This window comes from Rhinolophus ferrumequinum, chromosome 17 (assembly GCF_004115265.2).
Source record: "Rhinolophus ferrumequinum isolate MPI-CBG mRhiFer1 chromosome 17, mRhiFer1_v1.p, whole genome shotgun sequence".
NCBI lineage: Eukaryota > Metazoa > Chordata > Mammalia > Chiroptera > Rhinolophidae > Rhinolophus > Rhinolophus ferrumequinum.
In genome coordinates, this window is record NC_046300.1 from 22,244,230 (window position 1) to 22,259,486 (window position 15,257).

The following is a 15,257-nucleotide window of genomic DNA, read 5'->3' on the forward strand; positions in this document are numbered from 1 at the left end:
GCTTGAGGAGGGCTGTAAACACCAAACACATTTCGCTGTCCTGGGGGATATGGAAAGATCTTCTCTCTCCCATCCGAGATAGTATTTGGATCCCATGACTGAGATGTACAAAAGAAAGATACCAAGAGTTTCTGTTCTTAAAGTATATGCATTTGGATTTAGTATATAAACTTTCACTTCTGTGCCCACTCCCAGTTTTTAAGAAGTACTAAATTTCAACTTTCCCCTTTAGAATCAAAGGAAAATCCATGTGAGCTCAAGTGTTTATATAGCAAGTATTGTAATCTCCTTGGCCTCATCTCATCTTTAAAATAAATGATAGAAAATGAGTGGTTTTCTATCTGGATTTTTAGCAGTGGAACCCTTTTCTCAAATGAAACTATACATGGAACCCCAGAGACATGCTTGGGTTTAAGTGGGGAGCCCACATTCAGCCTTAAATATATAGCCATAGCTCTCTCCTTCCAGTTTCACTCCCTTCTTCTGGTTGTCCTGGAATTGACAACTACTCAGTTAGTCCCCTCAGGCTGTGTACTTAGGGTAGTGGTTCTCAGAGAATCTCGCAGGGTTGCTGTGAAAACAATATTCTTATCTGAAAAGAGAGAATTCAATTACCGAAGACAGTGCTAGTTACAGTATTTAGGTGGTCTTCAGACTGAAATGTTACTGGTCTGTGAGTGATAAGTATAAAATTGAGAGGAAGCATTTAGAAATGTTTACAGCAATTCAACATTGCTGTGATATCTACGCATATGATAAGTGGACTTATCTTGCTGAATAGGATATGGACCAAAAGTACTAGCCCTTAATAGATTTGAAATTTTTTTTTTAAAAAAGCTTCATAGATAGTTTGAGAAGCACTGTTCATGAATATTATCTACTAGAGAACTCTGATTTCCCTCCTAAAGTCTGAATAAGTGAGATAATTCCTGAGTGTGTTCAAGGTTATTATAACATTACGGATACTCATCAATTGATTTATAAAGATGGTTTATGAGAGGTTTTTTTTTGAACTAAAAGAATAATGACACAGGTGTTTTTTTAAACAATAATTTTTTATCCATTCATTAATTTTTTTATTCAATAAGTATTTATTGTTTGCCTCCCGGGTGTCCAGTAAATAAGGGAGGTCCAGTCCCTGACCTTATGGGGTAATCGGGCAGTTGCAGAATTTCATGCATGGGATTGCAATGTGGGGAGGCCAGGCTTTCTTGGGCACCGAAGAGGAGCCTAGGCTTGGCGAGTGTGGGTAAAAGCAAATCATTCACAAACGTTGCCAAAAAAGTATTGAGTCACTCCTTACAGATTATGCCACAAACGTTTTTTGAGTTTGTATGCTGCGTTTACACCTTGCCGTGTGCACTGTTCTAAGAGCTGTTCTATGTGCCGGGGATATATCTGGTAGATAAAACAAGACACAATCCCTGTCCACAATGGGGCTTAGGATCTAGTGCAAGGAAACCAATAAATGGACAAGAGGATTGCCGACACTGATGAGCTCAGGAAGGAAATAAAACGGGGCGAGGTGGTTGACATGAGGACGTGGGGGTGATTATGGTGCACAGGTTCATCGGAGGCGCCCCCACTGAGGAGGAGACTCTGAGCTGAGACCTGAGTGACACGAAAGAGCCTGCCCGGGAATGGGAGAGGGAAGCAGTGAGTGGCAAGTGTGGAGAGTTTCAGGCAGGAATGAGGCTGGCATGTTTATGGGCCCAGGAGAAAGCCAGCGTGGCTTAAGTGGAATAAGCAAAAGGGAGCGGCTCGAGGCGTTCCGAGAGGTGAAAGTCATGGTTACAAGCCAAGTGCGGCAGGAGGCCACAGGAAGGTTGTGCTGTGCACCACAGAGTGGCTCGATCTGATTCAAATTTTAAATTAATCCCATGGGCTCCTGTGAATATAGAGGAGCGAGAGCAGAAGCAGAGAGACTAGTGAGGAGGTGGTGACAGTGGTCCAGGCAAGAGATACGATGTGATGGCTCGGAGTATAGAGTGATAGCAGTGGGACTGGGGGCAAGGGAAAGCTGACTGACCGGCTTGAATGGGGGAGGGCAAGGAGAGGGATCCTTGACCTAGGGACTTAGGGATCCTTGTCTAGACTGGCCGGGTGGTGCCAGTAGCTGAGATGGGGAGCACTAGGGGAATTTGGTACTGGGGTGGGAATCTAGAGTTTTGTGTGGGGTGTGTTAGGTTTGGGATGCCCAGTAGACACCCAGGTGGTGACTTGCATTGAGGAGGTCAGGATGGCGTTAGGGCTGAACACTTAAATTTGGAATTATGGATGGTACGTAAAGCCACAGGACTGTAAGAGCTTCCTTAGGGAGAGGGGTTAGATAGAGAGGAGAGGAGGGCCAAAGACCAAGCTAACTGCTAGGCCGTGGGATCATGCCAGCTTCTGGAGAGGTCAAGCAAAGGCGAAGGGAAATTGTACTCAGTAGTTGAAAGCTACTACAGTAGGCCCTGCTCAGTGTGTATCCACAGCGAAGATTCTTGTACCCTCATTACCCACAGCTCCTGCACCGGAGTCGGTGATCACAAGGGATCACATGGGCATTCCACCCAGAGCCTCTGCCATCCCTTGTGACTGTTTGTTCCAGGTATTGGTGTCAATGTTCTTTACTTCTAACAGCCAGTTCCTGTAGCTCTTTTTGGAGGATTCCCCCCAAGGTCCTGGAATCTCCTTACCTCCCAGTCAGAAGTGCCTTGGGAGTTATGACCTCCCATGGTGGCCCTTAACCAATGCCTGGAGGTTACAGGAGCAGGAAAGCCCAGCTCCCCTCCCTCAGGTTCAGACAGCTCTGAGGCATAATCTATATATCCAGCGCTCCCCTTGGAATCACATGGAACCTACCCCCTGGAGAGCTCTTGCCTCAGGTGGCACCCTTGTCTGACCTGGTCTTGGGAACATTTCCTCAATAAGTGTCTTCCCCTGGGCAACCTGACTTAAGATCAGAACTGCCCGCCTGGCCACCACACACTGTGCCCCCATATTATATGATAACCATCATTATTTTAAAATGAGATTGGATTAAATATTTTAAAGCATTCCCAAATTCTCAAAAAAATTTTGTTTTTCAGAATAATTTCCATATTAACAGCCATCAAGCGGAAAGGATTTTGTTTTTTTTATCTTAAAGGCAATTTTCTGTTTCTACTGATTCTGGTGAATTTATTTACTGTTTAATTAAGTGAAACATTTCCAGAGAGTTATTTATTTTCGTTCTTCCACTTCACAGAGTAGACGTTAATCTTAAACGGATAAAACTTATTAGATGATTGTTTCCTGTTCACATACCGGGTCAATAAAATTATGGAGATTAAACAAGGGATAAGGCAGAGTGTTTAGCAAAACAAGCCTCTGAGCCTTTACACTTTTCATGTGTTAATCATTGTGGATTTCATTTCCTACTTCTCAGACCGTCTGCAGCTTTGGTTTGGGCAGGAATTTGAAGCCACTGGGCTAGTGTGTCTGTGGAATTTTCCCTCTGTCCTTGAGGGAAAAGTAAAATTAGATTCTATTTATTTTGACTGACTTTCCATTTATTTTAGAACTTTTGGGGATATTTTAATATCTTGTTATAAAAAGTACTTGGTTCTTTTTCTTTTAAAGAATAATTTACGGATGATCCATCCATTCTCCCTCCCTTCCTCCTTCCTTTCTTCCTTCTTTTGAGTAAAACTGCTGCTAAATCAAACCTCTGTCTGAATACTGCACAAAATGTATTTTAAAATTCCTAAGTGGGTTTTTCTTGGTGGGAGAATCACATACCCGTGGTAGCCTCTTTTACCTTTAGCCATTTTCAGTTTGAGATTGGGCATAGTAAATGTTCATTAAATATTTGTTGAATGGATGAGTCCATGGTGTTATGTACTAGGCAGAATCCTAAAATGTTAATAATGTGCTTTTCTTGGTGTGCATCTGACTTTCCATTTGGTGAGAATGGTGGTGAGAGCCTTGATCCCCAACTCTTAATTCCAGCTCACCTCTTTGTCACAAATATGACAAGTATATTAGGGAAATCATTTTTATGTCCTTAAATTGTCTTTGTACATTTCACAAAAATTAAATTTCACTAGATTCTGTTGCAGTGAAACACCCACTGGCAATTCCTTTTTAAATGCCTGTGAAACACTTGGATGTTGACCATCGATTTCACAATACATTGAGGCATGCAATTATAAGACAATAATGCGTGCTTTTTCATGCCTGAAAAACACACTGAAGTCAAGCTGTGGCATTGAAGCACAATGGAAAATATTGCGTACAATCAAGTTAAACCAATAGTATATTTAATTTTGTATTTGCTATGTAATTGAAAGTGTGGGTATCTTCAACTTTTTATTTCTAGTCTGGAAACTAAGCAAATGAATAAAAAAATTCATTAAAGGAAAAAAAGCAAACAAATAAATTGCTCTGTCCATTACTCTGCCCATATTTATATTTTGAGTGGGGGTAGGAAATAGTATTAAAATTTATTCTAGGAAGGGTGATTACGTTGACTACAAAGCTTAATTCAGATGATTGAAATGCCTGTTGGGTTGTATGCCCAGGCTGGCAGCCTCGCTATTCTGCTTGTTAAACAAAATTCAACTGAGTAAAATTTAAAGATCTTATTGGCTTTATTCATAAATTCATAAATCAGGCAGCAGCCAATCTAGCAGATAGAAAGGAGCTCTGAGTTGCTGTACAAAATGAAAGACTTCTATCGGCAGAAGGGAATAGAAATAGGGAAGTTATATTAGGCAAAAAGCAGTCGGTTATTGCAAAATTACCGAAAGGGGATGAGTTGGGTTTATCAGATAGATTACCTAACTCATGCTGATCAGGTGATTCCTGATTGGCTAGTTTAAGTTTCCATTTCTGGGAGAGCTGAAAATGTAATTAAGTCTTGGTTTAGTGGCATGGAGCTTAGCAGAAGCGACTCCATTTTGGGCCTGTTGTCTTGGTTTCACAGGATGGTTGGGTGAGTTCAGAGGCTGTGCGAGACTGACCCAATTGTTGTAGGAGAGCTTCTGACTGGAATTGATCCACCTGGGGATTCAGGTGACTGCTTGAAAGCTTTAGGAATTCTGGACATCTAATGACACTTTGCGTGTTGCCCTCAACACTGTAATGTTTATTTGCAAGTGGATGGGGCTTTCTCGGGGATTCTTAGGGGCATGACCCATAATGAGGGAGGAACCCCCTGAACTAGCAGCATACCGTGAAGGATAATTGTCAAGAAAGACAAGTAAGAAAGCACAAAAGCATCAGTTGGGCTTTAGGTATTTGCTTATAGGTACGTATTTTGGACATCCCAGATGAGGACACATTTGCTGACATGCAGAGCAATACTTGTTGGGGCAGTGAGTCAGAATATTTGAAATCAAGGATGACTCAGAAAATATAGACCCACGGGCTACTATAATTATAAACCATGCCCTAAATGTATCCAAAGGCCTTCGGATGATAGTAGTAAATGGTATATATTCACATTTTTCTTATTGTGTTAGAAATAAATGTTAGTTTTTGAGTATGTAAATGAATGTTATAAGTGACTTTTGCCTACATTGATCGAGAATGTTTTGGAGCACACAACCCAACTAAAGTTTTTCCCTCTGGTTTACTTTGAAGGGAATGCAATGGTAATTCTGGGGCATTGACGTTTTACAATGCCTGATCCAGACAAAAAGGTGAAGACCACAGAAAAATCAACCGATAAAAACCAGCAAGGGATCACCACCAGGTAACCCCATACTGAGTCTCTGCTAATTATTAACTCAGGCAGTGGCCAGCAACCAGGTTTAATGGCTTTTTGAGAAATAGAATAGACCTTTGACAGATGCTGCCCTGGGTTACAGTGTTTTCTGAAATGTTTGATCATTCCTAGAGTTCTAAAGGCAGTGTTTAGTGTGCATCGGTTTCAGCCTATAAAAACAGGCCTCCAAGTGGCAGTGCCATCAGTGGGTAACATGACTGGTTCATCTAGAATCTTCTGTCGGTTGATGTTGTGTTCTTCTTTCTTCTAGGGACTATTCAGATCTTAAAAGACTTCGGTGCCTTTTGAACGTTCAATCAAGCAAACAACAGGTAGTGTTTTCAAAGACTGTGCATACATCAATAAAAGAGAAATTACACCTTTCCAAAGGGATCTATTTAATATCTTATGAACGATATGTCTACTTCTCTTTGTTCTTTCACATGTTTTGTCTTTCTTCATCCAGCTGTTTCTCTCATACCTGGTTCAGGTTCTGCCAAGACTTGGCATCCACAGCCTTTTCATCCTTCTCTCATGCCCGGGTCCTGCTTTATCCTATGCTTCTCGCCACGTGTCCTAATTCCCAAAGCTCTTCGTCTAGAAACAGCATGCTCTTCTATGAATGTCTGATGTTCAAGTCTTCAGAGCTTTAGGGCAACTGATTTTTTTTCCAAAACACTGTTTACCACATTTCCCTTCTTCTCCCCTTCACCCTTCCTCATGCTGCCCACTTGCTACAGTACCACTCTTGAGGCTTGCTGCACATTGTATCTCACCAAAAAGACGGGGAAGGACTGAGTTTCGGCCATTTTTATAATAGCATTTTTATATTTTTACTAGACATAGAAAGAATGGTACCTCTGCTTGATTTGATCTCTAAACATTTCTTTTTGGATCTGTTTCTGTAAGACTTTGGAGAGCCATGAGATTCAAGTCCATCCATGGAAGTTTGGAAAACAATACAGCAATACTAATACTAACACTAATACTAATACTAATAAATACTAAGACTAAGACTAAGACTAATCTAACAACAACAGCAGCAACAACAACAACAGACAGTTATTTAGCACTGTCAACCAGTAAATGGCAGGGATGGGACTGGAACCCTGGTGGCATGGCTCCAAGGTCTACTATGCTTTTCTTGTTTAATTTGTTTAAGAGCTTATGTGGTAGTAACTCAGCCCTGATGGCCTTTGTTATATCAACCAAACTTACCAGAGAACTACAGCATTTTAATCTATTTATTTATAGTGGAGAATGACTTTTTAATCATTTGATGGCATATAAAGGCCAAAGAATGATAATTCATCTTTAGGGAACATTTACTATTTGCCTGGCACTCTACCTGCATTACCCTGTTTAATAAGCAAAGCTCCCACTTTTACATATTAGGAACCTGAAGCACAGAGAGGTTAAGTAACTTTCCCAAGATCATACAGACAGCTAATGGTGGAATACAGATCTGAACCCAAACACTCCATCTCTTCAGCGTGTGCCTCTAACCATTGAAATGTCTTTTAAATGACTTGGGAAATTAAATTACATACAGTACAAAAAATAATTGAGTGTTAATTTGGAGTAAACACTGCCTTAAAATGTAATTTTTCCTGTCAGTTCCTTCTTCTCTGTTATTCATGCCACCACCCCCCAGGAAATCCTTTCTTTTTATCCACCTATTTCAGCAGTCACGCTAACCTTTTGTCTATCTCTACACGCTTACTTATCTTTCTGGTTCACTGCTCACAAACCTGCATGAATGATTGTCCTAAATTAAGTCTATTCTTTCTTAGTAAGGTAAGCAGGATGACTCAGCATACGGTCTTGGTTGTAGTTTCCCTTCGTTCTCACTGTAAGAGCTAACCACAATGTCAGACTTCTACTATTTGCTTTTACTACTATTCCCTTCTCCCAAGTTTCTTTCCTATAAAATCTGACTTATTTCCAAGACTCAAATCTAATGACACCACTTCCACCAAAAAACTTTCCTTTATTCTCCATTCTAGACGTGAATTTCTCTCTTCTCAAAGCACCTTGTTTCACGGTTGTAGCCTTGTATTCCCACTTGTTTTGGAAACACTAGTCTACATGTCTAATTTCCTGGCAGGATGATGTATTTCCCAATGCCAACAATGTTGACTTTTGCCTCTGGTTCATTGTATCTCTGTTCAGCAAGCTCGTGGTTAGTTTTTTGCCACATTGAGTTGTATCTTAAGAATTCGGTTACCACATGAGTGTGCATAACCCTCCAGCCAGGGTAAAAGAAATACCACTGGTGGGTTTTAGCTGTAATTTTCCAACTTTGAAGTCCATGCTCACTAGCTCTATCGTGTCCCCTTTCAACACCACTTCCTTGCTAACACCTCGTCGGCTTAATTAAAGTGAGTTTAATAATTTCCTCCCCACTTAGCCCATTTTGGAATTTGCACTCTGTTGCCCAACAGGTTCCTATGGCATATCTTTTTGTAAAATATTTCACACGTACAAAAATGTGTATTTGTAATGCTTGAATTATTCAGAAAGTAGATGGTTCCAAGAAAAAACGAAAATAACTGTGCTCAACTATATGAAATTCCCGAGGCTCACAAAATTCATTCCTGATTCTGGTTGTAAAACTTTTATGCACTTGCAACTTTGAAACAATAAATGTTATTCTGAATACCCTCTTCTCCTTTCCATAAAGTATTGTGGAGACAATTATAGGAGAAGAAAGATATTGTGGAGAATAAATCAAGAACTTATGGATACGTTGCTTATTCCAGAAAGACTCTAAAGAGGCTTATAAAGATACATAAAATATGGCGGATACGTAAATTAAAACAGGGCTAAGGAAGAAAGAAAAACAAAGGTTGGGAATGAAGTAGAGTCAGTTAGGCAGAAATACCCATCAAAACATGCAAGTGGGCTGTGCATTGGTTCTGAGACGGTTAGCCCTCAATTTAAAAAGGAAACCTGGGCCCATTCACCCGAATTTCTGTTCTCACAAGTCCTGGCCTGTTCTTTGCAAATGGGCCGAGATGGCCGATTAACTGGTACCGGAGGAATGTACTTGGTCGGTTTGGGCGGAGAATTACCAGAACTAAGTGTCCTTCATCTCAGTGTCTAATGAGCCAAGGCATTTCCCTCACTGTTTGCTTGTGTTCCAGGATTCTATGTTTGCTCTTTGTCCTGTTTGCTCGGTGTGTCACTGTGTATCTTTTTTCACCACATTAGAGTCTGCTGTTCTGGAGGACAGACCCACAGTTTGACAGAAGTGGGGGTAGACACACACTGAGGCCCCCCACTTCATCATAAGCAGGATTAGAATAATCAGAACCCAGTGAAACCAAATAATTCAAGAAAAAAATTGCTCCAGGCTTGTTAAAGCAAAGGAAAATTATGAAGTTGGTTGGAGATTTCACCAGAGGTTTTCACAAATCTTGAAGTCGTCTGCCTAGAGCTGGAATTCTGATTTTGTTTCCTCCTACATTTAAAGCCATAAAGAGCTGAGAAATTGGTTTGCAATTAAAAAAAAAATAAGGAGAAAGAAAAAAAATTTATTATAGGCCCATAAATGCCTTTGAAATAAAAGAGGTTTTGATAGATGCTATGGAGAGAAAAAGTATTGCACATGGTTCTTTTGGTCTGAGAGACCAGGCATAGGAAAGACAATTCGGTACATGATTAAGAGACATGAATCCTGGATGAATGGTATAAACAGTGGGGATATGGATTCTGAGGAGAATGAGGAAGCTACTTTTAGTTTGAGTCCAAGGCAAGGAGATGGTTCTTGAAAAATAGGGTGGTTTTCCATCAGTGGAATTAATTGGAAAGGCGTTCTAGGTGAAGTGAAGAAAATAATGAGATATCTGAAGGAAAGAAAATAACAAGCATTGAAACAACATGGTGACTAGACATTTATATTGGAAATAGTGATAAACAAAGCTGGAAGAAATTGTGCAGTGTCTGATTGCCCATCTACAAATTTTCTACTTGATCCTATAAGCAATAGGGAATGTTGAACTTTCCAAGCAGAGGTGACAAAATCAAAATTTCGAGAAGACCCTGCGCTTCATTCTCTAGTCTCTTTTTTTCGACTCATGTTATTCAAGCTTTTCAGGCACCTTCCAATTTCTAGAGCACACATAGTTTTTCACACAAGCAGGCCTTCCTGCTTGTGTGAAAATGTGCCTGGAATACTCTGGATTACTCCTGGCATCCTGGTCCAAGACCCACCCTATCATCTTTCCTTTCCACCACAACAAACCCTTGTTCACTAATTTTGCAGCATGTTCCCACGCTAGTTTATGACCCCATGCCATGGGTCACATTCTTATGCTAGTTTACAGACCCACCCCCATGGGTTTGTGAACTTGAAGGCAGAGGCAATGGCCATCCTGCTTACTGTATATATACCCAGTATCTCACACAATATCTGGCAAATAATGTGCCTGCTACAAACATGCTGAATGGATGAACTCATCTGGAGGTAATTTACTAAATGAATCAGTTTAGCAAAGAGACAGGGGGCAGAGTGAGCATTTATCCAACAGTTCATTCATATTTGGACACCTACTATGTGCCAGGCTCTGTGAGAGGTGCTAAGAACACAAAGATAGACAGATGTGACACTGCCCTCAGGGTGGCCAAATTCAAGGGGAAGAGGCTGATGTGTAAACTGGACATTTTACTAGACCGTGAAAAGTGCTGTAAGAGAGATCAGTGCAGTCATGCCACCAGGGAGCTAGAGAACAGCTCCACCAGGAAGGCTTGGGCAGGTGCTCACAGGGAGGCTGTTTGAGCTGAGCCCTTAAACGTGATCAGGAGTCATAGCCTGTAGCATACGCCCAGGCATAGATGGCCAAACACTATGGTGGTTTCTGGGGCGTGTGACCGGTTTAATGCAGCCAGAGCTTGGGGTGTGGTTTTTTTATTCACCCTACATTTTTTTGTCTATTCATGTATTTATTTATATTGTAAGGACTTGTGGATTCTTATTTTATTCTTTGGTAGATTTGTTATGAAATACTGCATAGCAAATCATTCCAAAACTTAGTGGTTTAAAGCAACAATGATCATTTATTGTCTCTCACCCATTCTGTGGGTCAAGAATTCAGAGCAGCTTGCCTGGATGATTCTGGCTCAGGTTTCTGATCAGGTGACAGCGAGGCTGTGGTCCTGTCAACATCAACTGGGGCTGGAGTGTCCACTTCTAAGGTGGCTCACTCCTCAAGGCTGGCAAGCTGGTGGTGTCTGTTGGTAGAAGACTTCCCACAGGGTTGTTTGTCCTCACAGGGTGGAGTCTGGGGGTGTCTCCAGAACTAGTCACTGAACATGTTCAAAGAAACAGTTTAGTCCTTTCAAATATTGTGAAAGGCGATGATGCTGGACTAGAAGATAGAGACAGAACACAGGGAAACATATTTTCATCTTACTATGAAGAAACCTTGGGTAAGAGTAGAACTCTGAAGGAAATGGTCTGGCTGACTTAAGCATGTGTTTCTCATCATTGGAGATACATAAATACATGTTGGAGGATTGAGAGTATTGGAGAGGGAGGGACAGTGTCTGGATTTGAATCCCAGTGCTGCCCCTTGCCAGCTGCATGACCCTTAGGCAAGTCCCTTAGTCCCTCTGTGTCTCAGTTTTCTCATCTATAAAATGGTATTTAGCTCACTGGACCAATCAACCACAACTACCAGCCACCGCAACACAACATCCTGTTTTACAGGATGGAAGATTTATTATTAATATTTTGTGAGAATTCAACTGTGACTGGCATACAATGAAGAAGAATTTTGTTTTGTTTTGTTTTGATAGCTATTTAATAATATCCTTATTATAATGCATCATTCTATGAGTTGACTGCCTTAGGGAAAGTAAGACAGATTCTCTTTGGGTAAAGAAATGGTGTATTTATGCAGATTTCTATCAAATACTTCAGTGGAATAAGACAAGTACAACATATTGTAGCTTTATTGGATAATTATAATATGTAGAATGAAATAATTTACTGAAAATTAGATCATTTACTTTGTTATATTTATGCTCTACTTACCTCATCTGTGCTAATTTAGCTAATTAGGGAACACCTCTTGTTTGTACTCTGGAAAGAATATACTATTTGTTTTCACTATGCTCAACTTTACTGTGGTACAAGAAATAATTCTTAGGGTTTTCCCAATGATAGATAAATATTGGGAAGTGAAACGATTTGAATGCTGGTAAATTGAGAATTTATTATGTAAGTAATTACCAGTTCATATTGTAAATGGGGCATGCTCAAGTTGTAATTGATTTAAGCAAATTTCACTTTTCTTATGGTGAATTCTATAATCTATTTTCATGACTTTTATAAATATGATTGAATAATTAGGATGTTGAGACTAATTAAAAGTGATAGAATCTTCTTTACCTTTGTATCCCTAACACCTGGCAAGCAGTGTGTATGATTGGTAAATGTTGAAGAATGAAGGAATGAATGGAATGAGTGAATAATGACTCATTCTCAGTTTGGGGCTCTACCCTATGACAGAGTAATCGAGCTGGATCCCGAAACTCTTTATTCTGGTTGCTTAATGGAATCACCTGAGAAACTTCAAAATCTCCAAATGCCCAGGCCCCGCCCATACCTGTATGCCCAGGGCTGTTCGAGGTGCTGAGGATACAGCATGGAACAGAAACAGCCGAATTCCTGCTTATGTCCAGCTGACACTTCGATCAAGGGAGACTGAAAATACATAAATAACTATAATATGTGACAGGTAGTGTTATAAGCTATGAAGAAAAATGAAGCAGCCTAAGACAGAGAGAGTAAAAATCAAAGGTGTTTAAATCTTGGAAAAGCCCTACATTTGACATAGCTGTCACGTTAACTATTGGTTTGGAAAAACACTCGTTCCCTACATCCCATATCCTCCCCCCCCACATACACCCATTTTATTACTTTCTTTATCCTGTGCCGAATTGTTATCTTCATGTATTCTGATCTTCTATTTCTGTAGCTTCCAGCCATTAACTTCGATAGTGCCCAAAATAGCATGACGAGGTCTGAACCCGCCATCAAGGAAGTTGGACACAGAGCTCCACGTCAGTGGCACGAGTCCACAGAGGCTGTTGAACTTGAAAATTTCAGGTAAGAAACCCAATATCTCCCTTGCCTTGATTAGCCCAAAGCTTTATTGAAGTTTATCACACGAGCTAAAATATAAAGCCTGTTTCAAATTTTACCATGGGGATTCTTAATTTAATAATTTTAGTTAGTGCTTAACCCATTCCCAGAAACAGTGGGTAAATGACAGTCTTAGTGGCTGCGGGTGAAACTGACCTGGGAGTTTCTGGATGCCTTGTTGACATACATTTGGCATTTGCTCCATGAGGAAGTGGTTCCACGTTGTTGACCTGGCTAGTTGACTCCAACCTTTGTCTTTAGCTTTTGGTCTGTCCAGACCATGCCAGCAATGAGGAGGCCTAAAAGTAGGTATGGGAGTAAAGACTGGGGTTGTCAAAACAACAGAGGTATTCAGTTGGAGGTATTGCACCTCACCTTTAACATTGAAAGTGTCGGCCCATATTTATCTCTCCTGTCACCATGTAGACCTTCTAGAAGCTGTACATTCTTATGGGCCACTCCCCTTCCAGGAGCTGGTTCTGTCAGTTTTACAATGCGCTAAGGTCATTTGGCACGAAGTGCCATGTAAATAATGAATGACATGAAATGTCAATACGAATATTCTAGAATGATCTTTTATTTATTTGGCCTAGATTTTGTTTCCCTGTCATTTTATAATGAATTTAATATTCACAAAAGTCACATGTTGTTACATGAGTTCATATTTTTAAACTATATATTTTAGTGAGGAACACTAAATTCTTTAAAAATTGTTACATGTTCAGTCTACAGTGTCCAGGTACTTAGAAACTGTTATGGCCTTCACCTGGCTAGGGTAGGGACACACTGTCCAATGACATCTGCGAAGCCAGAAAAGTACCGACGGCAGTATAAGGCTGCAGAGATTGCCTTTGAGGTCGTACGTTCATGTAATTCCAGCTTATTTGGTTCAGATCTTAAAATTGGTTTACTTTAATATGCACAAAAGTGTTGTATCATGTATCTATAGGAGGGTGACCCTTTTGTTCATTATCACTTATCCTTTCCTAGTTTTAAAGTGAAATGTTTTAGGGTATTTTTAACCTCTTTGGTGGCTGTAATATCAGAAAAAAAGAAGCTGAAGCTCTATCTGAAGACTTTGTTACACACAGGCTGTGTTTAATAAATCTCTACTGTCTACAAGGAAATATGTATGACGACCACTGGTGTTAATAGTTATAGCAGCCACTGAGGGGTAGAAAAGTGAAGGGGGATCCTCTGCCGATTGCCCAGCTGTCTGGATAATGAGCCCCAGTCATTCTTTCCCTCCACATACCCTCTGACCAATTTTAGCTGTGAAGTGTTTATAGGGAATAATTTAGTTAATATGGTAAAATGAAGTATATGCTTGACTATAATATATATTTTTTTAATTTCCCAACTTTTTTTTTTAATTAAAGCTTACTGGGGTGACAATTAAAACTGAAAACAAGAAAGGAACAAGACCAACAAATGAAGAAACAAAAACTCATAGACTATAATCTTTAATATTTATAACTGAATTTCTATTTTCTATTTTAACAATTGATACTTTTAGCAATATACTTGTATTAAAATCCAAGAATCCTTCAATATTTGCATGAATACAGGTGATCTTTCTCTACATTGGTAACTTTGAGGCAGCCTAAATAATTTTTATTACAAAATACTTTTCTGTTTGTTTCATCTCAGTATAAACTACAAGAATGAGAGGAATTTCAGCAAACATCCCCAGCATAAACTATTTCAGGAAATCTTTACAGCCTTGGTGAAAAATAGACTCATATGCAGGTAAGAGTGTCCCAGGAAAGACCAAACATACATTTACCCAAGAATGGTGTATTTTATATATCTATTGCATATGGTTTGAAGCAGTTTACAAGATTGAGTACAATGTACTTAAAGGATAAAACAGAGGAAAAGCCATTTAGAAGGATGTGAATGAATAGGCATTACAGATGATCTTGTTAAAATTACTCTGGTTTGGTACTGAATTTAGCTGAATTTTACGATAAATAAGGTAAAATGAGAAAACACCCAAGTTACACTGTTTTCCTTATTTTGAGTTTAGATACTCAGGAGGAGTTTATTATCTGGGTCCTTATGAGAAAGATATTGGGTAACACATGACAACATCCTCACAGTACACTTTTGTAGTCGATACAAAGACTGATTAAATGGGCTGCCCAGCCTGGACCTTGAGGAAATGATGAATATGTGCCACTCAGTCATAGCCTGATAACGACATTTCACCTCAGGACCAAAGCAAACATTATTTTCTTTGCTCACCTTTGTTTTAACACAGGTGTAGAGTGGGACTGTAGAGAAGGATTAGTTAGCAAGTCCTCTAGATTCTCTCTCACCAACATCAGGGGTTTTCAATGAACATTGACTGCTGCTGGATTGCAGTCAGGA

The 15,257-nt window shown here is 39.9% G+C and overlaps 1 protein-coding gene across 6 annotated transcripts in view; it reads left to right on the forward strand.

Moving 5' to 3' along the window:
- NEK10 (NIMA related kinase 10) overlaps nucleotides 1–15,257 on the forward strand; it is a 192,433-nt gene that overhangs the window by 8,102 nt on the left and 169,074 nt on the right. For 5 of the 6 annotated variants that reach the window (XM_033133041.1, XM_033133040.1, XM_033133042.1 and 2 more), the window contains 4 exons: nucleotides 5,611–5,722; nucleotides 6,006–6,066; nucleotides 12,718–12,848; nucleotides 14,535–14,633. In XM_033133041.1, the coding sequence (XP_032988932.1) occupies nucleotides 5,649–5,722; nucleotides 6,006–6,066; nucleotides 12,718–12,848; nucleotides 14,535–14,633 (365 nt within the window). In that variant the 5' untranslated portion in view covers nucleotides 5,611–5,648. Of the gene's footprint in view, nucleotides 1–5,610; nucleotides 5,723–6,005; nucleotides 6,067–12,401; nucleotides 12,478–12,717; nucleotides 12,849–14,534; nucleotides 14,634–15,257 lie in introns of those variants that run through there. The other variant, XM_033133045.1, reaches the window with a different exon arrangement.